The 26,612-nt window shown below is 41.3% G+C and overlaps 2 protein-coding genes across 2 annotated transcripts; both read right to left on the bottom strand.

The window, feature by feature from the left end:
- Positions 1 to 1,927: 1,927 nt before the first annotated feature.
- LOC311198012 (solute carrier family 2, facilitated glucose transporter member 11-like) lies at positions 1,928 to 10,512 on the bottom strand (the record flags this gene model as incomplete). The annotated part of the gene is made up of 12 exons (XM_084271884.1): positions 1,928 to 2,134; positions 2,487 to 2,614; positions 3,237 to 3,312; positions 3,477 to 3,578; positions 4,096 to 4,206; positions 4,354 to 4,541; positions 5,074 to 5,222; positions 5,768 to 5,897; positions 6,138 to 6,262; positions 7,825 to 7,985; positions 8,421 to 8,519; positions 10,489 to 10,512. The coding sequence occupies 12 exons, from the start codon at positions 10,510 to 10,512 to the stop codon at positions 1,928 to 1,930; spliced, it is 1,500 nt and encodes a 499-aa protein (XP_084128010.1).
- A 4,056-nt stretch (positions 10,513 to 14,568) lies between these two features.
- LOC311198011 (solute carrier family 2, facilitated glucose transporter member 11-like) lies at positions 14,569 to 24,060 on the bottom strand (the record flags this gene model as incomplete). The annotated part of the gene is made up of 12 exons (XM_084271883.1): positions 14,569 to 15,064; positions 15,378 to 15,505; positions 16,439 to 16,514; positions 17,600 to 17,701; positions 17,778 to 17,888; positions 18,896 to 19,083; positions 19,685 to 19,833; positions 19,979 to 20,108; positions 21,425 to 21,549; positions 22,122 to 22,282; positions 22,832 to 22,930; positions 24,037 to 24,060. The coding sequence occupies 12 exons, from the start codon at positions 24,058 to 24,060 to the stop codon at positions 14,858 to 14,860; spliced, it is 1,500 nt and encodes a 499-aa protein (XP_084128009.1). The 3' UTR covers positions 14,569 to 14,857.
- Between the last annotated feature and the right edge of the window lie 2,552 nt (positions 24,061 to 26,612).

The raw sequence follows: 26,612 nt of genomic DNA, 5'->3' as shown, positions 1-26,612 counted from the left end.
GGTTTTCCACTGTGGTGAGCACTGGATTCTACACCCCCAGAGGAAGCTTGTTTTCTGCTTGCTCCTTTGCTGTGCAAATAGCCCTTCAGCAGTCAACAGGGTCTCCTGACAGATGGGAAATCTGCAGGCTTTCCAAAATGAGGGACTTTCATCCAGAGTGGAGGATGTGCCAGAGCTGGGAATAGTTCTCTTTGATACCTTCTAGAAGACTCTTACATGCGAGCAGTGATGTAGATGGCTCATAGGGCATTTGGTAGGGGATGTTTGCAGTAAGATGTGTGGGGGGAAAGCAGGTTGAAAATGCTGATGGGTGGTTTGGTTTTGGTTTTTTTTTAGTCTCTCCATGTTAAACGTGACAGGTGCCTTTATGCCAAGTGGTTTCTGTCAGTAAAGGACTTTTCTACTCACTCCATTCCCCAGCCTGTGGAAAAGAGGGAAAGCTGTCTATAGCTTGTGCTAAATGCTTGTATTGCCGTGGTGGAATTTAAACAAATATTTTTAAATGGTGAAAAACTCCATATGAACGTGCTTAAGTTGATTGTGTGGTGTATGTGATTTTAAGTCAGTTCCTTCCCTATAGCACCCTTGCTGTAAAAAGCTGCCAAATAAAAAGTTGGGAGACTAATTACTATATACTAGTGTTCAGCTACAACCCATGTTAGTGGGTTATGTCTCCTGTACCCAAAACATTCTGAAAATAATGAAAACCCTGGGGAAAAAAATCCAGAAGTAAAATCTGTACAAACAGAATTTTCAGAGCATGTTTTTTATGTCAAAACCAAACTCAAATGTCAACTCCATCTGTAAGGAGAGGAACCGCTGTTTGTAATATTGATTAATCTTCTCTTCAGTGATTAGTTGAAAGCAGGTGTCATAATCCAAAGCATTTAGTCACAAATCATGCTATAGTTGTTAGTGCTCACTTGGAAAAACTTAGACTGTATTTCCAATGAACATCACAACCTATTTTGTCTGCTGGGTACAATAATCGCTGGTTATTCGCAGCCTGCTTACATAACAAGAAAAACAGTTCCAAAACAAACTCTTTCTTCTCTCAAAACATCTGATGTAATTCCCAGAAGTTTATGTACCAGGTTGGAAATCAGATCCTTAGACACCACAGATGCTCTTGGGAGTGTGCTTTATTTTATAGGAGCCATTTCACTTTAGTATACAATAACAACTCTGGCAGGTCCTTCTGCTTGCCTGGAGTCACAAGGATGTTCTCCACTGAGATTTCCAGTACGTCTCCAGAAGGATTGTTGCACAGTACAATTTCACTTTCAATATTTTTTTTTCTCTGTTACCATGGGTGGAATCTTTTTTCCTAATTCACTGTGCTAAGTGTTGATCCCAACAGGGGCCCAGAACTGGACACAATATTATTCAGAGGTGCTTAGTGCTAGTGAGGTCTTGTTTAGGGAAGCTCAGTAACAAACTGTTCAGGTGTCTGTGGCATTGGACAGGACTCTTGGGAACAAGAGGGACCAACTGAGGCCTGGAGTTGTGGGTCCAGGGCCGTGCATAGAACCTGTATGTGTGTTCCTCGAGCAGGATTTCAGCCTTATGGACTGCTAACAAAATGTTTCAAATCTTCATAAGGTAGGCTAGCATAAAAGTTGTGGAGGGGTTTTTTTTTGTTGTTCGTGGGTTGGGTTTTTTAGGGTTTTTTTAGGAAAAAGATCTTGTTATATTCAGTAGATATTAAAACTGAGTGGTGAAATTTCCAGTGATAACAATAGGAGAAAACAGCAAGAAAAAACTTCTAGCATAATGAATTTCATATCTACCTTAAAAAAATAAAGAAGAAGCAAAAAGGAGAAAGAGACAGAAGAGCTTGCAGTCTGTTTTTAATGTTTTCTGTTTAGCTCTATTGCAACATTGTTTCCTGTCTTTTCTAAGAGATGCAAATTCCTCCTCTGGACACTCAGAGTTTGGTGCAGAACAACTGTTCCTTAGGGAAGCTATTTTCAGTGACTGGGGTTTCTTTTTTCCCAAAATTCAGCTTGTTGAACTCTGCTTTTATTTCCATGATTGACTTTCCCTTGGTCTCGGGGAGATACAGGTAGATGAAAATTGCTGAAAAAGTGAGTATTCCCAAAAAGATAAGGAAGCAGAAGGGTCCAAGGTTATCCTGCAAACAGAAATGTGAGATAAAGTAAAGCAAATTAGAATCTAATTTCTGTCTCCCTGCCTTTGGATGCAAGTCTTACTAATTAAAATCCAAAGGTGTGCTCAATACACAAATCAGGATGGGTATCAAACAATGATACCCATCATTGGGTATCATTGGTCAAACTGGCCACATTTGACCCAAGTCCAATTGCTGTTCCTCTGGGGGACCTGGGGGATTGCTGGGCAGGTTTGGTATTTGGACAGGACTCTAAGCCTTGCGTGTCATTGCAATTTCTTGCTATCATTTTGATCCCTGTCAGCATTAAGAAGAGAATTACCCTGGAGGGAGGGATCCAGTTAGAGCCACTTACAACAATCAATGGAAAAATCATCCCAAGTACAAACAGTCCCATCCAGTTGATGCAGCCAACAATCAGAAAGGCTGACGGTCTGAATGACTGGCTAAAGATTTCAACCATGATAGATATAGTAGCTCCAGCTGAAAAAGAAAAGCAAAACACGATCTTGTTTCCTTGCTCCTGCCAGAGATCACCCCAGTGGTGAGGTGGGCTGCTGGCAGGTGGCCTCTGCTATGAAGGTGAAAGATCATGATTCTGGCAAAGAACTACAGTGGTTAATTTAGGTTTCTCGTGCATACTGGAAGCCTGTTTCTGAGCCATGTTGCATTGGTGGCCATTACTAGTGTGGTAACTTATAAAACCAGCTCCTCTTTTGGCTCCTGTGGTCAGTTTCACCTGAACCATGTTGGTTTAATGCCAAACTTAACTTGCAAAGTTATTGAAGATGATGACTATAATGTACCTGGCAATGTCTAGTATGTTGTTTTTATCTGAGTATTTTAAAAGTTGTTCTGAAATTTCTGTCTCAAACCCTCTTGGGGACATGATACTCTAATTTAAATTATTTAGATCCTGTGATCAGCAGTAAAATTTGAGGTCTCTGCATCCTCTTCCTGTCTCTCTCACTTACACGTATCTGCCTTTCCCTCCTTAATTTCCAGACCTTTTTGCCATGGTACTGTCTGTCCTTCCTCTGCCAGTTGTGTCATCAACACAAAATTTCACAAAATTTCCTCCCGGTGTTGCCATTAATATACTCACATGGTCCAATTCCATAGCAGATAACGAATAGGAAGATCAAGATAACACTGAAGTAAGGCATCCAGAAAAACTTATGCTAAAAGTGAGAAACCAATGACATCAAATAATTAGATACATGACAGAATAGCTGAGCTCTGCATTTTTTGCCCCTGACTCCATTTTTTGTGCACATCCTATGAGGCAAGACTGGGAAGATGGGCTGGCAGGGGGTAAGTAGCCAGAAGGCTGCTGCTTCTTTACCTGCAGCGACAGGGTCATGGTAAGGAGCGCTAGCACAGAACACATCAGTGTGTACCCTCCCCATAGCAGCACCTTCCTCCCAAATCGGTCTATAAGGGTGCTCTGAAAAGCAGAAAACACAGGTCAGAAATCTCAGCTCTCAAATGAAACAATTCCTCCCCTCTCTCCCACGTGTCCTTTGCAGAAGACTTCTCTGAATAATAGCCTGAACTCAATGTCATTTGAGAGTCTCTTAATTTCTCATGAATTTTATTAGCTCTTGATTAGCTTCTTCAAAGCTAATTCATTATTAATTAAGCACTGTTTATTAGTCAACCCTGAGCTGTTGGTAGACAGTCTCCTTTCTGGTATATATCAAATTGTGCACACATACAGACACACATCTAATTTAGAACATCAGAAAATTATTTTACAAAATAAAAAAATCTGTCAAAAGACATAGAGTTGTGCAAATAATTTGGGAAAAGAACTGCCTTTTATCCTGCATGTGGTTTTGCAGAGGCAGGAAGATGTGTCTTACGTTATGCAAATCTTCCCTGAGCCCAGTTATAAGGAAGGAAAAGTACAACTATTTACCACATTAAAGTTTGCCTTCAAACTCAAGTCTGGAAAGACTTACACACAGTATAGAGGATAAGCATTCACATAACCCAACTCCCAGGGACACGTATGGGATAATGTATTCTTCAAACTTGGCTGTGTGGAATACTTCAAAAGAATAGAAGTATATCTGAAAAATGCAGAGAGGAAATGCACCTGTGAAAAAAGTGTTGCAACTGTGATGCAGTTCTAAGCTGGTGTAACAGCATTAGCTTGGCAGGGTTCGTAGTGCTGCCTAGAGGTGTCTCTTGTCCTGGGGATAAAGATTGCACTCAACTGCATTGATCCCACAGAGCTGCAAGGTGGTCATGACAGTCATCATGATGTAAAGCTGCCAGCGCAAAGATCGCTCTTTTATTAGTTCGAAGACACGCAAGGTTTTCGTGCTGGTCATTGCAGCCTTCTCTTTCATAATGTCATCGATCTCTGCTTGATGGTCTCCTTCCCCCCAGAGCTTTCTGATGGCTGTTGGGGAGAAAGAGGGGAGTGGATTATCTGCCATCATGAGTGGTTCCATTAAACCCTTTAGTCTGCCTGTCCGTTGGCGTAGGTGGTGGTGTTGGTGCTGGCTGCTTCTGACATCTGGTTGGGCCTGGGGTGGATGGAAGGATTTTGTCTCTCTGGTTGGCAGTATAGCATCACTTCTAAAGCTGAGTTAATTGTGAACAAAGTAAACACATAAGTGCATTTTATTTACTAAAAAATGAACTGTCTAAACTGTTTCCTTTGAAGGAGTAGCTCCCACTGAAGTAGGAAATGTTAGGCATGCTAATATATATCTGTCATTCTGGTGTTAACTGATTGAATTGATCAGAGTGAGGGCCCAGGCTAACACAGCTGTGTCATTGCAGGTACCTGGAATGGTTTATTTCAAACCATTACTGCTTGGCACTGGACTTCTCTGTACAGCTTTGCCCTGTGTTCTTGTCTGCTACAGAGGTTGTCACTCTTAACATATCAAATGAAGTGAAGTAAGGGAGGGAAGTAGACACTCTACCTTTCCTGCAGGCTTCCTCATTACCCTTCTGTATCAGCAGGTAGGATGGTGAATCAGGGAAAAATGGGAGAGTAACCAGTTGAACCAATGCTGAAAGTCCACTAGATGCTAACAACCACGGCCACAAAGCTTCGCTTCCTAAAATCTCCCTGGAAAGTGTATGTGAAACAAAAGTATGCTGAAATAATGGAATGGATGTTCAGGAAGTCTTCCTGAGTGATGAGGATCTCTCAAATTCCATTCAAGGGTGCAGTGGAGCAAACACCTGAATTTCACAGATTCAGCTATTTTTATTTCTGACAGTTTTAAAGAAATTATTTGTGATCTTGAAAAACCTTCTAACTATCATTAGGATACATGTCCAGAGAGCTGATGAGGCTGATTTCACCACTTTTTGACCACAGGACCAAAACATCTTGCTCAGAATTTGCGGTAAATTTTGAAGGGGAAGTTCCTTAGTAGAAAGTGTGTGGAAATAAGAAATCAGATTATCAGAGTAATTAATTTTTCTTTCTCCTACATTTAAAACTATATGCTGGCCTCAAATACGAGCAAAACATTTCTGCTGGCATAAGCTAAAGCCTGTTTTAGGGAAGATGAACTAGTTTCTCAGTCACTGACTAGGTGAGAGAGTAAGGTTATAGAAGTTTCTACTACTTTTAGTGTAACCTGCTAGAAAGATTGGAGTATTTACCGTAGTCCAATAACCTGCCCCGTGAGTTTTCCCAGTGTCAGAAAAACAGAAACTGTTGAGTTGGTAAATCCACGCAGCTTCTTGGGTGAAATCTCTCCTACATACTGAGGATGTATATTGAGGGAAAAACCTTTAACATAGAAGAGAATAAATGACTGTTAAAATACTGAGAAAAGCTTCACTTTCTGACTCCATCCTCTCCTACATTCACTCTGGATTAAAATTTCCTGCAAAAGGGCTGATGCCGTTCACTTTTGTTAAGTGCCTAGTGTATTTGCTTTAAAAATCATTGCCCAAGAATGGCAATACCTGTAGACACAGTCCTGGGAGAGCAAGGATGCTTGTGCTTCACAGTGGCATGAGCACATACCTGTACCAATGCCATAGAGAAAGCGTCCGATGAGAATCATCTCAAAGGATTTGGCTGTTTTACTGAAGGCCATGAAGAGTGCAGCTACCAGCATGATCAGGTTGGTGCACATTTGGCACTTTTTTCTGGAAAAGAAAAGAAGGAAAAAAAACTCCCATGAGAATGTAGGGTGAAATGAGAACATTTTATACTCTGAACTAATCTTGCTGTGACAGGAAGCATGGTACAGCCATTCTTGCTGTTTTGAGGAATGGCTGAAATAATTTTGACTTTGGATAGTCAATCTGACTCTTTAAAATTTCAGAATCCTTTAGTTTTGAATTCATTAATATTTCTTGGCTTAGAATTTAAACAACTGGAACACTTCATCAGCATTTCCACAGTACAAGTGGGGAAAAGAGATTGAAGAACTGGCCCAGCTTGTCACCAGGGTTTTTAAATGGGTGGAACTCCTCATAATATGTCAGGTTGTTCCCCAGAAATGATTGGAGTCCTTGTCTCCCTTTCTAGAATGGCTTATGGTAAAGACAGTCTTGTCTAAATGGATGTGATCTGAGATGGTAGGAGTTTTGAGAAGCATATTCCAAAAGATACTTCATGTGAATAGCTAGCTGGTATGTTCACAACCCTGATGTCTTTTGACATCAGTCTTTTGCACTCAGTTGTTGATGATGTGATGCTGTGCTGCTTCCTGGACAAGAGTCCTCTTGTACATTAGGTTATCGTGTGTTAAATAACCCATGGGAGAAGTGTGTGATCTTGTTTCCAGTCTTGTGAGACCCTCTGACTGTGGGATGAGGCAGTGTCCCACAAGAAATTTCTTGGGGGCACTTACCTGATAGGAAAGAACACAGTGCAGGCAGGCTAAGATGGGTTGTTGAGACCCATATGAGGGGCCTCTGGATCAGTGGGTTGTGGAGCAGATCTTTAAGTGGGTCACACCAAGTAGATATGTTTGCCAATTTCTCTGCAAATGAAATCAGTGGTGTTACACACAAGGCACTGAGAACAGACCAGGCTGGTGAGGAATCCTTTATCCATCCAGTGGGAAAGAGAGTTTGGAAATGACTTTCAGTAAAATGGATTGCCAAGAACAGAGCTGTCTCTTGGAAAGTTTGTTTTGGTACTTATTGTATTGTTATAGCATAGTTACAGGAAATGTATTTGTTTCTATTCTCTTCACATTTTCAGTAGATTAGAAATGGATATTTAATATAATGTAATCACCCCCAAATTAGTGTATTTAAATGGAAATCTGGCTTTTCTTTGACACTTAGGATATTTTCCACACAGTGGTTTCCAGGTGGTTAGACTAACTGCAGCTAATGTGTTACAACACAAGACACTTCTTTTTTTTTAATTTGTGGCATTCAAGAGATCTTTATGAGAGTCATAATGGGTTTTGAAGAGAGCACAAGCCAGGTTCACTATCCTGCTACTCCCAGAGGCAGTGATCTGGTAATGAGATGATGAATGCATCTTTTACAGAAATGCAGTTCCCTAGGGAGGGCAGATTGAGCAGGATGAAAACCTGCTTGTTACTTGAGAGAAGTGGATGTGCTGGTAAACCAGATCATTTTAGTCTTCATTCAGACTGTGTCTGCCGAGAAGCGGAGGCTTGTTTGTTCATTCACCTTGGTATTTCCCTGCACTTTCTGACTATGGAGCTGTTACAAGAAACACTTACTTCCTGTACTTTGTAGTCAGGTAGCCACAGCCAAGGCTTCCCAGGAATCCTCCTATCCCATAAACAGACACAATGAAGGACCACAGCAGCATGATTGTCTCAGGATGGAGAGGAGAGCCGTGTCGTTGTATCCAGGTTTCATTAATAAACTTCCTGATGTGCTGAAAAATAAAATGAGATTTGACTGGACAATAAGATCCCTCCCTGTTATTTGGCTGTTGCACTTCAGATCTGGCTCTGGGATCTAATGTTACACTTCTTTTGAGATTAGCTTTCCTTGTAAAACAAGTTAGCTGAGATCACATTGCAAAACCTTCAAGTTGGTATCAGTCAGTGAACTTCCTGATGAAGGATAAAGCACAATTTCTGCCTTCCTTTGGAAGTTTGTGTGCTACGTGGTAACTAATTAAAACAGAAAGTGCCATCCTGTTCTTTAAAGGAGGAGAATTTCTCTACACCTTCAATGTTACTGTTTGCCAAAGAGAAGGCATAGATGTATCAGCTGAATGCTCAGTAAGCCTGAGATTTGTGGGAGAATGGGGAGCTCAGGCACCTCTCCACCTCCCGTTTTCAACCTCAGGGAGATGGCTGCTTACCACAGAAGGATAGTTGATGACAGAAATGTGGAATCCATATGGAAAACTGCCACCAATTCCCAGCACTAAGATCATTTGAAACAATCCCTGGAACTGAACCTGCAAAGCAAGAATAAAATGCTCCATCACCTTCTCATTAGTCTAGGTTGGTGCAGGACCAGAGTCTTCATAGCCACACTTGCCCTTCCCCTCTGGAAACCTGCATTGTCCACTTCAAATCCTCTTGTATTTAAACAGTTTTACAAAATCCCTCTGACTTATTGCCAAAGTGTAATTGTCAGCCATGGTGCCACAGTGAGACCAAGTGCTAGTACATGAACGATAATCCACCACCTTGCTTGCAAGAAGGAGTTTTAAAACATGTTCCTGATAGTACTGCTTTAACTGTATGTCTGCACTATCTGACAGGTTGGCAGCCCTGGATGTGGGGAAGAGGGAATCAGCTTCCTTGTCTAATCCACAGTAACCAATGTACATCAAACCATAATGTTATGCCACAAAAGTACAGCATTAAAATCAACACAATTTAATTGTACTCTCAGCTTTAATTTCTGACTGGGTGGTATCTTTAAGCACAATAAAGAAAAGACCCTTTTAACACTCAGCTTTTTCAGAAAGGTGTGGTCTACCAAGAGGCTAATTTGGAGTAGCCTCTGTAGTTGTATTAAAACAAATATCTTCCTGATTGTCTTGGGATTTTATTTCTCCATTCCCAATATTTTTTTTCCTACTTACTTAACCATGAAGGTACGTGCTTGCATATTGAAAGGCTTGGCATCTCCCCGGCTAGGGAAATACTGTTGATATATTATTTCCTTGCTCAAGGAAATACTAGATATGCTCTGGCTGCATTGATGCATTAAATAATTTTAACTGTAAATAAGAAAAAACATAACATGTAACTACTCAGACCTTTTTTGAGTATGTGATACTACTGGTCATCCATCCTGTTTCCAAGTGCCTGCAGGGCTAGAAAGAGTTATCCTCAGCCTAGACTGCACTCAGCAGAGCAAACCTAGGACAATTGGCATTTCAGCCCCATCAGTATCTGTGTAGGGTCCATTGGGGTTTAACTGCTGCTCCCTTTCTATTCAGCGCATCACAGACCAGGAGAGCATCATCTCTGTACAGAGGACACTGTGCTCTGTGTTCTACTCATGTCAGATATGAGCTTCAAGAACTTTTTGGAGATGGGTGCCTGGATGAAGATAAGCTGGTAGGAAATTCAACCAGGCAGGAAAAAAGTAATGCAAGTGTGAATAATGCTGGACTGGGAGACACTTAGAAAAATGCTCCTTTTTATGGTTCTTAGGTCAATCTTTCGAGAGCTTGTTCCTTCATTAGTCCATAACTGGGTTTCCTAAGGTGTCACATAACAAGAACCAAGAAGCTATGGACCAGAAGACACTACATTTCCTTAAAAATCTTGTCTCAAATTCAGTGGATTTGCTAATTGGCAAAAGTATTCAAACAAATTAAGAACTCAGCTTCTCTTCTTTATTTATTTTGACTCACAAATTAGCAATTTTTATACTTAAAAAGGAAAGAAAAATAGCTTCTCACTGGCAGTGGAGAAATAGAGCAAGAAAAGCTTATCACTTCTTCCCTGTTTAAGATCATGCAAAGTCATAATGGATAACAGGAATTATCTCTGGATGAAATGAGGAAAGTAATTTGCTTTAAAGCTTCTGTCATGAATTTCCTCACTTTTTGCAACACAGTGAATCTATTCATTACTTTGGGAAGTAATCACAGTGCTTGATAATTAGTGTTATCTTCAGTAATTTAGAAGACAAAAGTATAGTAGCAGTGTGAGTGGTGGAATTTCCAGGACTTTTGTTAGGTTTTTGTCTATTTTATTTTATTTTATTTTTATGTAAAAGACCATGCAACATGATTTTCATGGCCCCAAGCCCCATTGTTCTTGGTGATGTTTAAATCCGTAAGGAAAAGATGATCTCTGTTCCAAAAATGTTTACAGTCCTTAAGGAGTCTGGATCTTTAGTACTGTGTTTTAGCTTTGTCCTTTTTAAGTCAGAGCCCTGAGAAAGAGGGACCAGATACTCACCAGGTCAGAGAAGAAGGTAGCCATCTCCTATGAAAGAGCCGATTCCTGTTGCTTCCTGGCGAGTACCTGCCTCAAGAGCCAAATGCTTGCATTGTTCAATGGCACTTTCAGTGAACCAGTCCCACGTTATTAAGGTTAAATTTTACTTCAAAGGTTTTTGAGTTAATTACACATATTTCAGCAGTTGTACAAAGTTTAAAATTGTTGGATTAAATATTTCAACCAATGGCTGTGTCTGACCCAAGGAAACAAGGTTTCCCTTGCAGGGAACCTGTATACTTCATGAACTGTGCCTTGTGCTAGGGAAACAGGGAACTGAGACATCAATTTTAAACAGGATTCCAGCAACCATAACTCAGTTTTAAGTATAAGCTGAGAAATATAAAGACAAAGTTATCTGTTGGGAATTGTAGATGGGGCTTGGACAGTGACCTATAGGACTTTGACATACAATGGGAAAGAGCTATTATGTCTTCATGTGACAGAAAACAGAGCATGTTGTAACTTAATCATTACTTAAAGGAATTTAATTGGTCCATCCTTTTGGAATGGGATGCAAACTTAACAATTCTCCAGTGTCACACCAGGCGTGACTGGCTAAATATTTAATTGTAGCTGATTTTTCTTTGCTAGGAGAGGAAGGTTCAACGTCATGCAGAGTTTTGTCTGGCATTTCCATTAGTCAGTGTATTTATTTCTGTGACTGTGATTGCTTTGAAACTGTCCAGTAACCTCTGTAGTTGGATTGATGTTTCTCTTCCTTCAGACAGAAAATTCTCAGGCTTTAACTTCATTTATTTAATAATTAAGAATTTTTTCTATGTATTAAGTTGTTAAATGGCTTAGTTATTATTTGCCATTTACATTTCAGTTAAAGAAGGTGAGGATGAAGAAATCATAAAGGGCCTATTGGATGCAATTCATCATATTTACTAGAAAACATATCCCATGCAAAGAATATTAATGGATTGTCCAGCTAATGTCTGAAATGTAGTAGGTAGCACTGCCCAGCAGTTTCTCCTGACGTTATGTGGTTCTCATCATGACATTGACTTTGTTGCTGTGTGCTGAGAGCTCATGGCAGGATTTTTTTCCAGATTAGGCTCTCCAGCATCCATATTAGATGTGCAGTTGCATAAATAGTGCTGACAGCTAGTTAGCAGGTATCTTACAGGTATCCTTTGGTCAGAATTGTGATCAGGACAGTAAATCTCCCAACATCAGGCCCTTTAGTCACTGTCATGGCTTAACCTCAGCCAGAAACTAAGGACCATGCAGCTGCTTGCTCTCCTCCCCCCACACTGGTGGGATGAGAAGGAGAATTGGGAAAGAGGGGAAAAAACCCAAAACCACAAAACTTATGAGTTCAGTTAAAGACAGTTTAATATGACAGCAAAGGAAGAGAAACTAATAACAGAATATCTGAAACAGGTGCTGCACAGTGTAAGTGCACACCACCCACCAGCCAACAACCAGCCTTTCCCTGAGCTGTGATCGTGCCCAAGCCAACTTCCCCCCCAAATTTATATACTGACCATTATGTCATGTAGTATGGAATGTCCTTTGGCAGTTTGGGTCAGGTATCCTGGCTGCGCCCCCTCCCAGGTTCTTGTGCATCCTCGTGGAAGGTTTATGCCTCCTCCCTGGCAGGGTTTGGGAAGCTGCTGACTTCTTGACTTGATTGTAACAACTAAGAAACATCACTGTGTTATCAACATTATTTCCACACTAACCCCAAACCACCACACTATACGAGCTACTAGTCAGAAAATTACCTCTATCCCAGCTGAAACCAGGACAGTCGCTTACCTGGCAGCTTTGCAATTGTGTGTGACACACATGCATGAAGCTGTGCTAAGCCTTCCCCAGTACAGGCCAGGCTGACCAGACCTGTAGTTTACCTGTCTGGCTGACAGCAGTTCACTGGTCCAGTTTTTAAGTGTTGAGTTGGTATTTGAGACCTATCTTTCCCATCAACTGATGTCTCTGGGAGAAAATGTGCATGCAGTGTTCCTCAAACTTCTGACTGTTCTCACCTCTCAGGTATATTTGAACCACATTTTTTGCTGTTTCATCCCTTGACATGTTCGTTACCAGAATAAAGTTCTTGCTCCACTGAGCACAGGCTGTTTGACCTGTGCTCCAATAGCTGTCACGCTTTGTTGTCACATTAATGTTCCATAGGGCATCTGCTCACTGCCTGGTGAGGATCTTATGGGAAAGGCTTTCCTAATATCATCTAATGAATAACAGACCAGAGCAGTGGCTCACTAGAGAGTCATTTCAGCAATGCTACATGATGCCGCTCTGCTTATGTTTCACAAGACTTCAGGTACTGTTGTGATGGAACGAAGGATGTTTTCAGAATGACCAGTTAGGAAAAGAGAATTCTCTTCTGCAAAAAGTTGAGATTTCCTTTCTGCTTTGGTAGTTGTCTCCAAAGGACCGTCAGTTGTTAGTGATCCCAATCATGGAAGGGTATGCACACCTTTTCTTCTGGTCAGCTGTTCCTAAGGGAGATCCTGATGCTGGGAAAGAAGCATTTATGGAGGCCAGAGGTTTTATTGCAAGGCAATCTGCAGTTTTTATTATGCTTAACATTTCAAATTAAAAATAAGTGGCAGTTAAGATGAACAATTCTTATTTTGGATAACCTTATTTGACTTGAAGTAAAAATGTCAATCAAAGGAATATCAGAGATAAAACCACTTACTTTAATGCACAAGTCTAGAGTTCAGATTTTAATTTGTACAGTGTGTTCCACTGTGAGCCTTAGCTTTGTTCATGTTCTTCCTAATAGCATTGCTTTGCTACCAGGACTGTGTGAGCCTCTCATTGATAGAGGTGAACGTGCAGAATAATAGATATTTTCTAAATAAAAGTCCCTTGAGTTTGTGTGTTTCCAAACAAGTTTCTGGTGAAATTAATCCCTGTGGTACTTTCCTAGATCATGCTATCCTGTATGGCTCACAAATTCTTTTTACCTTTGAATATGTATAGCAGGAAGAAAAGTTTGGAACTTGGTACTATACAGCCTCAAAGTTCATTGACAGTTTGAAAGCCTGCAGTATGCAAACTCTCTCCCTTTGTTTCCTTATCTTTGTGCACACTACATGCTTGTAAAAATTGGCAAAACTCCTGTGAGAGACTGTAAATTGAACCATAAATTGTTGGTGGAAATGCTTAAAAGTTCTTTATGTTGGAATTATATTTCATTCTTTTAGTTTAAATCTTATCTAGTGTATGAGTGACAAAATATTCAAGGCATAAAATATTTACAGTCAGATGACTGTCAATCAGCATCCACACTATGTTCACTGATTGCACATCCCTGAAATATATGCAATCTCTTCTTAGTCATGGTATAGAAATACACCCTAGGCAGGAGCCCTGCATGTATCCAAGAGCTGGAGGACATGACTGAGCACTTGCTGACAGCCTGCTGTACAGTGAGGTACTGGCAACAGGTATTCAGCTGCAGCCAGGAGTTCCAGTCTGGGGTGATTCTTCTGGGGTAAATGGGGTCCATAGAGCCAAAAATCACATAAAGAAAAGTTGTAGCTAAATTGCTATGGGATTCACAGCCCATGAGATGTCTGTGAGAACTCCTATCCTGGAAGAGGGTTTCAGATGACGACAGTGATGGGCAAAATAGCACAGAGTATCTAAAAAGACTCTAGGACTTCAAGTGCTCCTGCTTTATGGTGGCTGGATTCTAATGAGTCCTGTTTTGAGAGCTGTATTGCCATTGAAAGGCACTATTCCTTAAGAAGAGCTGTGTAGGAACAAGTCTGAGCTTAGAATCACAACACAAGGATAACATGGAATTATGCATGGGAACCTGGCAAAGTTTGATTATTCAGTTGAGTCTGGAGAAACAAAGAATTTCTCTCCTATTCCGCTAATTTTTTTCTTTAATCTGTTATGGATTGAACCCTAGCCAGAGACAGCCAGCCAAGAACTTCACTATTCCCATCCCAGGGTTGTAAAAACACATTCAGAAATCAGAGAGAAAGAAGAGAGCAGAGGTCTTCCCTTTCTCTGCGGTCAGCAGAGTGTTTATAAATCCTACATGTAGTTTCAGTGTGTGTTAGTTGCTTTGTTAAGAAGAGATTTACACATCAGCACATTCGGCCAAAAAGCTCATGATTCACATGAGTCTATCCTGCTAACATCAGCCATCATCCCTTTTCTAAGCTGCCCAGAGTGGAGTGCTTGAGAAAGGTACTCTTTTGGCAAAATAGAAACCTTCTAAGTAGCAGATACAAAAGCTGACAGTCCATTTGGACAAACTTGCTAGACAGAAAATGACAAATGTCTTTTGTTTCTTTCTTTCTTTTAAGAAGGTCTGGCTCCAGCTAACAGCAGATCAAAGCCTGGTGCAGAAGGTGTAATCCTCTGTGACATGATTTGGAGATGTTGGAATATGCTTCTTTTTAAAGTTTAGCTTATCGAATTCTTCTGTGATTTCCACGATTGATTTCCCTTTTGTTTCTGGAAGGAACAGGTGGATAATTATCCCTGAAGTGAAAAGAACCCCCATAAAGATGAGGAAGCAGAAGTGCTTGAGTCTTTCCTGCAGGGAAAGAGAGCAAAATGAGCACATCTTTTCATCACTTTCTTGGCACAGTTTTTGTATTTGGGGCCCAAAGTAGTTTCAATTCGGGAAGGAGTTCTTTGCATTTTGACCTTTTGACAGATATTTCAGTCTGCCTAAGTGACCTGGGCAAACCAGAGCCCTTCAGCTGCAAAAGTGGACTTGGGAGAGCAGGTGCCAAGACCACTCTAGACTGACGTGGCACTGTCATCTCTGACCACTCTTCCTCCTTGCTCCCATGGCCAACCCGAGCTTGGTGTCCCTGGGCAGTGTCCCTGGGAAAGTCACTCACCACGATGAAGGGGAAGGTTGTTCCGATCACAAAGACACCCAGCCAGCTGAGAACCGCGATGATCACAAAGGCAGGGGGTCTGCCAGACATCTTGAAAATTTCAACCCTGACAGAAACTGTGGCACCAGCTGAAAGGGAAGAAGAAGAAGAAGAATCAGGACTTGTTGATATGTTTGATTTGAACATTTGGATTGAGTGTTACTGTGGCACAGTGAGCAGATAGATGCTACCATCATGGACTCGCATTGAAAAGACTGTTGTTTAGAAAAGAAAATGTTCATGGTATCTTATAAACTGCTAGACATAGGTTTATTAAAGTGGTAAAATATTTAAATAAATTTATCAGGGAGATTCAATAATTAAGTAGTTAACACTTGAGAAAGTCTGACATCTTCTCATAAAAGAAGCTGTGTAAGGATGGAATAACAATTATTGCTAACAAGAATTCCCAGCACAATACTCCTAGATCACCACTGAGTGATCTTCCTGGATTCACTTACTGGGCATTTCAGTGATGTTTTGAAGTCACAGGACTTTGACAGCTTTGATTTAAAGAAATAAATCCACCCTGCCATATGGGAAGGCAAATATTTTAAAAATGAGTAGGCTTTTAATTATTTTTTTTAAAAGAGGAGCAAGCAGTATATGCTAGGAAAAGAATTACTCCAAAGTATGTCTTCTGCACTGCTGTCTATGTGGGATAACATGTAACGTTATACAACACTGAATTTAAAAGACCTCTTGCTTTTATTTTTCTTTGTTTCCTTAGTGTTGGGGGTGGTTTTTTAATCTTTTTACCCATCTGCTTTTGCTCTACATTTGCTGTATTTTTCCAGTGAGTACTTTTTGCTGCATTCCTTTCATCTTGTTAGCAGAACTCAAACCTGATGGCACTGAAGCTTATTGCCAGTGATTGGATCCATGATGGTTACATGACTACAAGATCAGGATAAATTAACTTACTTATGATAAATGTTACATGATATTACCCAGTATTTTCCTAGCCCTATTAATAAGCTCACATGACTTAACTCCTTTATTTCTTTTGAATGAGTACTTACCTGGCCCAAGTCCAAAGACAACTGCAAACAAGACAATCAGACAAAGGCTGCAGTATGGCATCCAGAAATACCAATCCTGGGGAAAAAAACCAACAAACACACACAACAAACTTCTGGGTGAAATCTGTTAATAACCGTAGGTGAGAAATGCTGCTTGTTTTCCAACACCATCACCTCAAGAGAAAATACACAGTGTGTGGGAATGGGCAGAGAAATGTGGTTTTTCCTGTGGCTGGAGCAGTGAGGTTTGTGTTAGGTGAGCAGAGAAGCTGGTTTGCTAGTGTAGAGCAGCTGTCAAGCCTGGAAACCTTCAGTTAAAGGAAGCCTGAATAGTACTTTTTCAACTTGTCCTCCTTTCTTCTTGATTTCACAGTGCTTCCCCCAACAGTCAGAGGTATGGGACAGCCAAATCATGTCTGTCTTCACTTTCATTAAGGTTCAATAACTGGTATTGAAAAGGAATTTCCCTAGATCTTAATGAAGAAGATACGAGACAGTGGTTTAGGAAAAAAGATTCCTTTCTCCTAAGTTTGACATCCTTCATGAATGAGGCAAAACTGGAAGTCTGCTGCCACCTTGCTTCAAGACTAATTTTACAGTAGTATCTATAGAGTAACTTTTGGATGAATACTGACAAGCCACAAGACTTGCTTCAACAAGCAGAGACAGCATGAAATGGTGTCCAGTCTGAACAGATATCTGCATTCCCAGTAGTTTCTGCAGCAAAGTTAAATTTCAAGCTAAGTGATGCAGAGTCTGGGGTTTTTTTGTTATTAATTGTTAAAAACTGCTTTAATAGAAAGGGCCACTTTCCTAGGACTGTCTTTTGATCTATGCTGGCCAGCGTTTGATCCTTGAAGTCTGATGAAATCAAGAAGCAGTGGTAGTCTCCCAGGGTTCTCTGTGCTCCGTGCTGAGCTCATGGGACCATGTTGAAAGGAAGGTAGGAGCACAACAGAGGACTTGCTGAGAGAGTGTTTGATCCTATATATAGACAAGTTTGATCTTTAGGATATCCCCTCTACCTCACCCAGAGGGCAAGCTGGTAACACAGAAGTTATCTTGGCACTTCTAAGCCTCACTTTCCTTTCTCAGTAGCATGATCCTGCCTGCCAGCCCAGGTTAGAAATAGAATAAATAATGGAAAGAGATTTTCCTTACCTGCAGGGAGAGGGTCACGGTGATAGCAGCTAGCAGTGAACCCATGATCAGATAGCCTCCTCTTAGGAGCACTTTCCTGCCCAGTCGCTCAATGAGGGAGCTCTGAAGGACAGAAATCACGCTGATGTCAGTGCCAGAAGAGGAAATTGTGACCCATTCCCATCGCAGTGTGACTTACACAGACTACAGCAGCTACAAGTTCAGACAGTCCAAGAGACAGGGTCATATAGGAGATCATACTTTCTTGAAAGCCAGCTGCCTGGAGGACCTCAAAAGTATAAAAATAGATCTGGAAGAAAACCCCATAAAACAGTAAGAGAAGAAAAGAACTGATTTCTTACCCATGCCTGTGTGACACTGCCATAGATGGGAGCTGCTGGAATGACCTAGAATTCTGCACTCTTTTTGGTAGTGTTCCCTTCATTGGCAGACAAAACCATTGTGAAATGTAATTAATTTATTAGATAAAAGATAAAATGCTGGGATAAAAGAACCCCCAACTGCTGCAACGTAATTAGCTTTGCAGAGTCCTGATTTAGGTGCTTTCAGAAAGAGCTGGGTATTTCATCAGTTCTGGAACCCATCCAAAAGCATCCTTGTAGGATATATTTTCCTTTCTCAAGAACAGCATGCATTATGGAGTCATGAGGGGTTAAACCAAGAACCTTTTCAGGTTCCTCTGCTACTCTTTGGACATATGCTGAGATGATAAAGATTCTAGTTTAAGCTGGGTTAGGCTCAGCTGTGTATTTGCTTTGCAGATGTTGCTGCACTGTGATGTTAGAGGTAGAAGAATTTATGCAGGTAATTGCAAAGCTGTGGCTTCAAAACAGTCCCACAGAAGTGCTGCTGTGAGGAGGCAGAGAACTGCAGAAGCTGCCAGAACAGTGAGCATGCTTATTGATTAGATTTAAAGGTAGAATAAGCATACTGCCATCCCAGCTTTTTAGGATACTTGTAGCATCCTGGGGGCAAATAGCAGTAACATAAACCTACAGATTTTTTTGACATAGGGTAGGCTCATTTGTAAGAGCAGGTTCTGGGGCCTTGTAACAACTTCCAAAACCAGCTGCTAAATAAGCCTGACTACTGAGAAAGGTAACTCCAGCAAGAACCAAAAGTCACATGAAGACCACACTTTGCAGACCACTGCTGCTGCCCTGTAGCAGGGCTGACAAGCAGCAACTTGTGGCCTAAGAAGCCTGAGAAAAACAGAGGGAACTCCTGGGAGCCATGATGTCTCCTTTAAGGTTGTCGTTATGTGTTTTGAGACTTTAAGGGGGAAATACACTCAACTGCAGTGATGCCACATAGCTGAACTGTGGCGGTCAGAATAACTATCATGTACAGCTGCCAACGGAAAGCTGGTTCTTTCATTAGTTCCAGGACACTCAAGATCTTGGTGTTTTTCATTGTTGCCTTCTCTTTCATGATGTCATCAATCTCTGCTTGGTGATGGCCTTCACCCCAAAGCTGCCTTATGGCTGTGGAGAAGGAGAGCGAGACCTGCCATGTTAATTCATTGCTTGTTTGTTGCCTCAGGAGTTTGTTGAGTAGGTGATGCACATACTTAGCAGCACAGCATGCAAGGGCTGGGGCTGTGCTGTGAGGCAGATACTCTATAGTGTGTTCAAGAGTCCAGGTCCCCTTCTGCACACAGGGACCTGTTCTGACAGAGGGACTTAGTGCGGTTCACAGTGACTCCCTCCCTGCCCACGGGTCCACTTTTCTCCCTTCCTCCTTCTCTCAGCATCTGAGCAGGGGACACAGCCAACAACAAGAGCTGAGGGGTGCCCTGTGGAGCCCAGCAGTGTAACCAACCATTTATCATTTGTCATCAGACTGACTGCACAAGTGTTGTCAGCTGAATGAAACAAGTCTTGTAATACAGAACTGTAGAGGGAAATAATTTCATGTTCCATGTGGAAACTACAACAAAACTATACTTAGCAGGCATTCACAGAGTCATCTTAGAAATGAGCAAGGAGAAACTTTGTCCAGTTGTTTTTTTCCATATGGGGAGAGCAAACATTACAAAACAACTGAAAGTCAAGAGAGGAACAGGAACCTGGAGTTCTCAGTTACCTTTTTTGCAGCCTTCCTCATCTCCTTGATGCACGAGGAGATATGGTGGGGACTCAGGGAAGAAGGGCAGAGTAACCAGCTGGATCAGTGCTGGAAGTCCACAGGAGGCTAGCAGCATGGGCCAGAGGGACTGGCTGCCCAGGAGCTCCCTGGAAGGGATGAAACATGTGCGTAGGATAAAAGTTTATTGCACTGGTTTTGAGGAGAGAAAGGAATGGATGGAAAATCACTGGAAGAAGCAAAAGGTAGAAGGGATACAGAAGTGAATTAGGTGTGAGATAAATTATATTGTACCTTTGTCCTGAAATTTGGCCAATGGCTTTTCCCAGTGACAAAAAGAAAGAGGAGGTAGAGTTTGCAAATCCTCGTAGCTTCTTGGGAGAAATTTCCCCAACATACTGTTGATGTAGAGGAACACCAAGACCTTGAGGTGAGGAGAGAATTATGGGAGAGAAAAAGGAAGGCATTAATAACCATTGGAAATAAAATTGCATATAAATAATTAACCATAACAGAATACAGCTGCCTCGTGCACCAAATAGTTGTTCATTCCTCAGCCCATGTATGCGATATTTCAGTACCAGATTTTCTAACCCTTTCTGCAACAGTGTTCAGTTCCTGGTTCTTTGCACAGTGCAGTTTCCTGACCCTGAGAAATGTACAGTTTACTCCTTGAGGTGTAGGTGTAGCCTCATGCTAGTGTCTCTTGTGAGCCTTAACATAGTGTGAAGGACACGGAGTATGCAAGTGCTGAATAACTACAAACACTGTAGAAATAATTGTTTGCTTGGAGTTAACCCACATAATCTCAACCTTTTCTGACATGATGTTATATAATAGCTGTACATCAGATCCACAGCATATTAAAATATACAGTGCTGTATTCAATGTTGATTTGTACTTGAGTTGGGAGGAGACAGAAGTATTTCTTTTCCACTGTCCAGCAATAATTTTGATGACTTTAGGCAGAGTTGATGTTTCCAGCTATTGGTGAAGTACTTAAGACATGTCAAAACCTAGTCTGGGAACAAGAGCTTTTTCCCAATATGGTGGTCACAGTCCTTTTTATCTGTTTTGAAAGCAACATGTTCTTCTGGCTTTATGTGATGGCAAAGCAAAGGAAATACACAATCTCTTTAACAAAAGTTAGGTCTTTGCATGAGGCATGATATAGGTTCAGATCACAGCAGGGTGAGTACATGGGTAGTTCTCAAAATATAACTGTTGTTCTTCAATACAACTGCATGTCAGAGAAACAATGTACCAAGTCTGGTTATTTGAAAAATAGGCATTAATGTCTAATGAAGTATGTTAAATAGGCATCCCTGTGCATATTCAAATGGAATGGAAAAGTAAGTTTTTGTGTAGGAGACAAACACAAGGCATACAGATACCAGCACAGAATATTTTTGTTGAATGTGGTCTACCTGCCAGGGGTGGTATTGCTTGATTATGCCCAGCTCTTTGTACTAAACTCAAGGACTTTCTGCTTTGTTTCATATTGTATCAAAATATTCCTGACAGCTCTCAATATTTATACACTTGGGAAAGCTGAATTTAATTTCATATCAGTGAAATTAGCAGTAACTATGCTGTTTATTGCTGGATGTCATAGAAGATCTGACTAGGGATCACTGACTTTAATATTTTATGTTCTTAGTGAAGGGTTATTATTTACTTTGAATAAAGATGTAAAAATTTTGGGACAGCCTGCAGACAACCTGTGGAGAAATCACTTACCTGCACTTATTCCACACATGAAGCGTCCAATTAGAATCATCTCAAAGGACCCAACTATTTTACTGCAGCCCATGATGGATGCTGCCACTATCATGAGCAGATTGTTGCACATCAGACATTTCTTTCTGTAAGTGCAAGAAAGACAAAAGAATTTTTGAAAATCTGAAGGGAAATGGCACTTAGGTTCCTGCATGTAGGATGTCTTGGGTGAAATTGTCTGGCTAGTTTTGTGAATTTATACATATGTGGAGCAGGACAAAACAATCCCTTTCACAGTGTTGGCACTGCATACTCTAGGCCCACAGTATGTCTTCTGGGTTTTGTAGCAGAGAAAAAGTCTTAAAGATTTCCTGCACCTAAGAAAGCATCATGAAACACATTGATGTAGCACTTAGGAGCATCTCAGTGCTGCTATATTTTGAGTAGCACCTCCAAGAACCTCATTCTGCCTTCATCCAAGGGGCTACCTTTCCTCCTTGATGAGACTAACGCAACCTGAGTAACTGTGACATGCTGGCAGCACAGTTGGTTAGCCTGTGCCACAGTACAAGGGCAGGAAACCCTTGAAGAAGACACCTCTGCTAAAATGGCTCTAATTAGCATGACTAATCCTAAAAGTCTGTCTCACATTTAAAACCTCAACTGTCAATTCCTTCAGCTAAGATTCAGTTGACATATTGTTTTTAAACATACATACTTGCCATACTTGACTGTCAGGTATCTACTTCCTGAAGAACCCAAGAGACCTCCTATACCAAAGATGGACACGGTGATAGACCATAGGAACAAGAGGTTATCCTGATGGATGGGGTAGCCGTACCGCTCCAGCCAGGTTTCATTGATGAAAGCCTTAACATGCTGAGACAGAAAAAAGAACTTTTGTTAGCAGTAATTGTGACTTCAGTGCCTGGATTTTACTATAGTTAGAATATAATTTTGTTGCTTCAGTTAAAGTCGCTATTTCATAGAGACTCTAAAAGTGTGATTAGCTAATAATGTGATAGAGTATGGTGTGTTCATTTTGCCATCGAAAGGAGTTCATTCTTTGGTTCTTTGTCCTTGAAACCTGAGGAACTGAGGCACAGACTTGCAGTGAAGAGTAGAGTTAAATGGGACCCTTGAAGGAGACACCTGTGCTGTAGGTTTATAGGGGGGACAGGTGTGACCCCAGTCAGCGTGCATCTGCTGAGGAAGAGTGATATAAACAACAACTTGCAAGTATCTCTCTTTTCTTCTGTTTCTAACACTGGCACATCTTGTGTTACATGATAGCATAGTAATGGGAAGGAATCGTGAGAGGAGAATACTGGGAGTACACCCCTGCTGACTGCCAGGAAGAAGCATCTTCCAGCAGGAAGCAGACTCAGCACTGCTGTTAACCAGTGTGCCATGTGCACCTTTGCCTACCTTAGACATGTAGGTGATGGTAGAAACTTGAAAGCCGTTTTGGAATGTTCCACCTATCCCCAGGACAGTGACCATTTGAAAGAGCCCCCGGTACTGTACCTGCAGAGGTAAAACAAAAACTTAAGTTTGTAGCCACATCAAGCTGGTGTTTGTTTGTGGCAAAACCTCCTGAAATTTCGCACTGCAGCTAAAAATTAAAAAAGGAAATCTGACATGGGCAAAAAAAGAGCCTGATGTTGCTTGTAAGCATGTTTTTCCACTGTGGTTCCTGTCAGGGTGACAGCCCTTGGAAACCCATGGGCTTTTTGCCTAGATGGAGAAGAGGGAACAGCAAGGAAAAGTCTTGGGACAGAGTTTCCCTTCTTCACTGTTTCTGCTTAAGCTATGCTCTAGGAGGAAAGTGTCTTCTCTAGCTCTTACTACCATCATCAGTTCTGAACTCTTTCCCTGTCTTAAGCTGTGTGGTTATCTTAATCTCCTTGGACCTTTGAGAACTAGTATCCCACTTTGATTTTATTGTAGTTGGTTGCAGATCCAAAAATACACAACCAGGACAGCACTTAGGTTTACACTACAGCAGCCTCTGCAGCAGGACACTGAGTATGCTGTGAATGAATGAAACATTGCCGGCCTTTCAGAGATCCCTGCCATATTCCTCTTTCCTAGGCAAGAGGTTAAGCATGCCCAGCAAGAGCTGGGAGCTCTTTCTCAAAGACACATTGTCCTAATTAGAGATGCCTCACTGATGTGTGAGGGTTCAAGATTCAGCCATTGCTGGGATATAAATGCTGCAGGCTTCCTACAAAAACATCCCCGTCAAGATGCCACAGCCACCAAGATCCAGTCCTGTTCCCTGCATTTCAAAACCCCTGCCTGCCATCTCTTCCACTAAATAATAAGTGATAAATTTAACAAAACTGCAGGTCAGCAAAGCAAATTATGGTTGAGGGCAAGCAAATATTTTCCAGTAAATGAAAATATTTAAGAAACAATAATGTTGTTGATAAAAATATGACAAAGATGGATAGCAGAGCAAATGAAGTGCAAACATCTGTAATATCTCAAAATGATAGGCAGAACCACTTCTGAGGTGCTTTCAGTGAATAGGAGCCTTATTGTTTTTACTGAGATACTGATTTTGTTTAATTGCAACACTAGTACTGTACAAAACTGTCACTGATGTAAATACCCCACCAAGTACTTACCAGGTCTGATAGGAAGCCGGTCATCTCTGGCTAGGGGATGGTTGCCCAGTATGTGAGGTGTCTTTGTCATCACAGGCTTCTGTGTCTGTCTCCTGCCTGTTGGTATGGCAGTGGGCATTTGGTTTCAGGAACCAGAGTTAAATTTTTACTAATTCATCTTCACTCACTTATATTTACTTCAACTGGCCAAAGTTAACAATGCCAGATTAAATATTTCAGGAAATAATTGCATCTAGTCCAGTCTGCAGGGGGAAAGTTTCAAAGCAGAGGAAGTTTGCACCTAGGGGCTAGCAAGGGCTTTGGGAAGGGGAAGGAGAACAGTTCAGGAAAAAAATCTAAACAGTTTTCCAGGACCAGTAAAAATACTTGTCTGACGCAGACAGAGAGGAGAATCTCTGCTGTAATCTGCACAAAGCACAAAGCAGCTGGTATGATGTTTAGCTGCTGGTATTTATTAATAAGTAAATGGTGCTCTGATTCAGATGCATTGGTATAGGAAATACCATTTATTAGAGGAAAATAGGGAGATTCTGAAGCACACAGCCCTTCATCGGGCTTGAAGTGGAAGGAGCGAATTTCAAAGCCTAATTTGGCTACTCTGGCTTTATGTATCAGTTAGACTGTACTGAGGAAGGGTAATTCTTGTCTGGTGTTTATAGGGATGTTAGTTGGCAAGGAGTGGTGAAAAGGCAGTAAGAGATACTGGGCCATGGCAGAGGCTTGAGGAACAGAGCATCTGGTCTTGAAGGCTCAGCTTGAAACAGCCAGTAACTGTTAGACCCACTCACTCATGAGAGCAACTAAAGTAGGCACATGTTCCCAAATGAGTTACAGTGGGACAACTGGGATCTTAATCTCTCAGATTTCAGCTTTAAGCATCACAGACACAGAAGAACTCTAAACAAGTGTTGCAGCCATTGAAAAGTCACTGTTGGTTTCCAGAGTGAGGTTCCTCTCTTGAGAAGCAAAGCCCAAACTGTAGCTCTACACGGCTTCTGCTAGATGCAACACTTGAAAGAAAGAAGTTTGCCTGGGGCTCTGGTGTTGGTCCTGCTTTCAAAGTCTTTTGCTTGCTCTTACTCATGCCTGGGCCCGTTCCCTGACTCCCAAGGCTTGGGGTGGGAGCAGATGGGGAAATGGGGTTGTACTGGAGCCCTCAGTAAATGCCCAAGCTCACCCTTGGGACTGGAACTTTCAGTTCATAAAACACAGAATGCAATTATTTACAGAGGGGTTTGCTGCAAATACTGTGACTCTAAAGAAATGAGAAAGAATACATGTTAATAATAAAACCTTGGTTACTTGTGTAATTCCAACTATTGCCTATATAACTGCATAGCAAGTGATGTTTACTCTGGCTTGCAATCACCTTTAGAATGATTTGGCATTTTTGTTACTGTTCTCTTTTGGACAATTGCAATATTTTGAAACAAAAAGCACAAGTTCTGTGGCCATTGATTGGTTTAAATTTTTAATGCTTCCTTTTAAGTACATAATTTTTCTCAAATTGTATCATAATGTAGGGGAGGGTATGTCATAAGGATTCCTACATTCCTTGAAAATAATTACTGAGGGTCACAAAGAACTCCATCAGCTCACAGTAAAATATCTCCTATATCTGAGGGGATTTCTGGTGATTCTGAGCTACACATGACTACATAGCAATGTACTGTTTCACCTTATCAGCAATTTTAGGAGGATTTTATCATAGTTTAATTCTTGGGTTTTGTCCAATCAATGGCATTGACCCTTTCCTGTTAAAAAAAATTGCCTATATTGTAGAAAAAGCTCTATTACACTGTGAGAGTGTGTCTGGTTTCAGTAAGCAGTAAGAGATGAGGTTTTCCTGGAAATAAATCAGAGAAAGCTTTGTTTTTCCTCCTTTGACAGCATTTTAATATAATGACACAATTACACTGACAGAAAAGTTTCACTGTGTAGCTGTCTCCATCCAGGTTTGGTTTGTAGCTGTGACATGAAACGTGCCAGTCTTCAGGTGTGAAACTGCAAGGGGAATAAATAGTTAAAAATTTCTTCTTTCCTGGAGGGAGAAAGTAACTGTGAGGACAGAGTGCCAGGTCCATGGAAGCACAGCCCTTGTACAGCAATGTCTTCCTGCCAGACTGCTCAGTGGCAAAGGTCTGAAAGGGCAGGAAAACCACTCACTTCACTGCAAACACAGCAAGAGCCTGAGGAACAGACTGATGCAGTGCACCTTACACACAGCAGAGCAGGGAGCAACACACAGAGACCAACCCTGAGTCAGACACACAGAATCAGGCCTTCCTCAAACCCAGCAGAAACAGACCTAGAAAACAGGACAGAAGGAAAATCCAACCTGCATTGGGAACAGCAGATTTGCACGTGTGATACCATCCCTAATGTCAGGCTGGGAGGCAAACAAAATGCACCAGTGACCTGTCCTTTCTGCTGATCGTTGAGGAAATGCTTCTTTTCAAGAATGGGTTAGAAATAGAAAATCTCTTTTTAAAAGCATTTCACACTCTTTTAATGGAAACTGCTACTGGTTTAGTTTCAGTCTGGGTGTCCATCTGATGCAAGTCAGCTGCGGTGCA

This window comes from Gallinula chloropus (genome assembly GCF_964237585.1).
Source record: "Gallinula chloropus genome assembly, chromosome: 17".
NCBI classification, from domain to species: domain Eukaryota; kingdom Metazoa; phylum Chordata; class Aves; order Gruiformes; family Rallidae; genus Gallinula; species Gallinula chloropus.
This window is presented reverse-complemented; position numbering and strand designations above follow the sequence as displayed.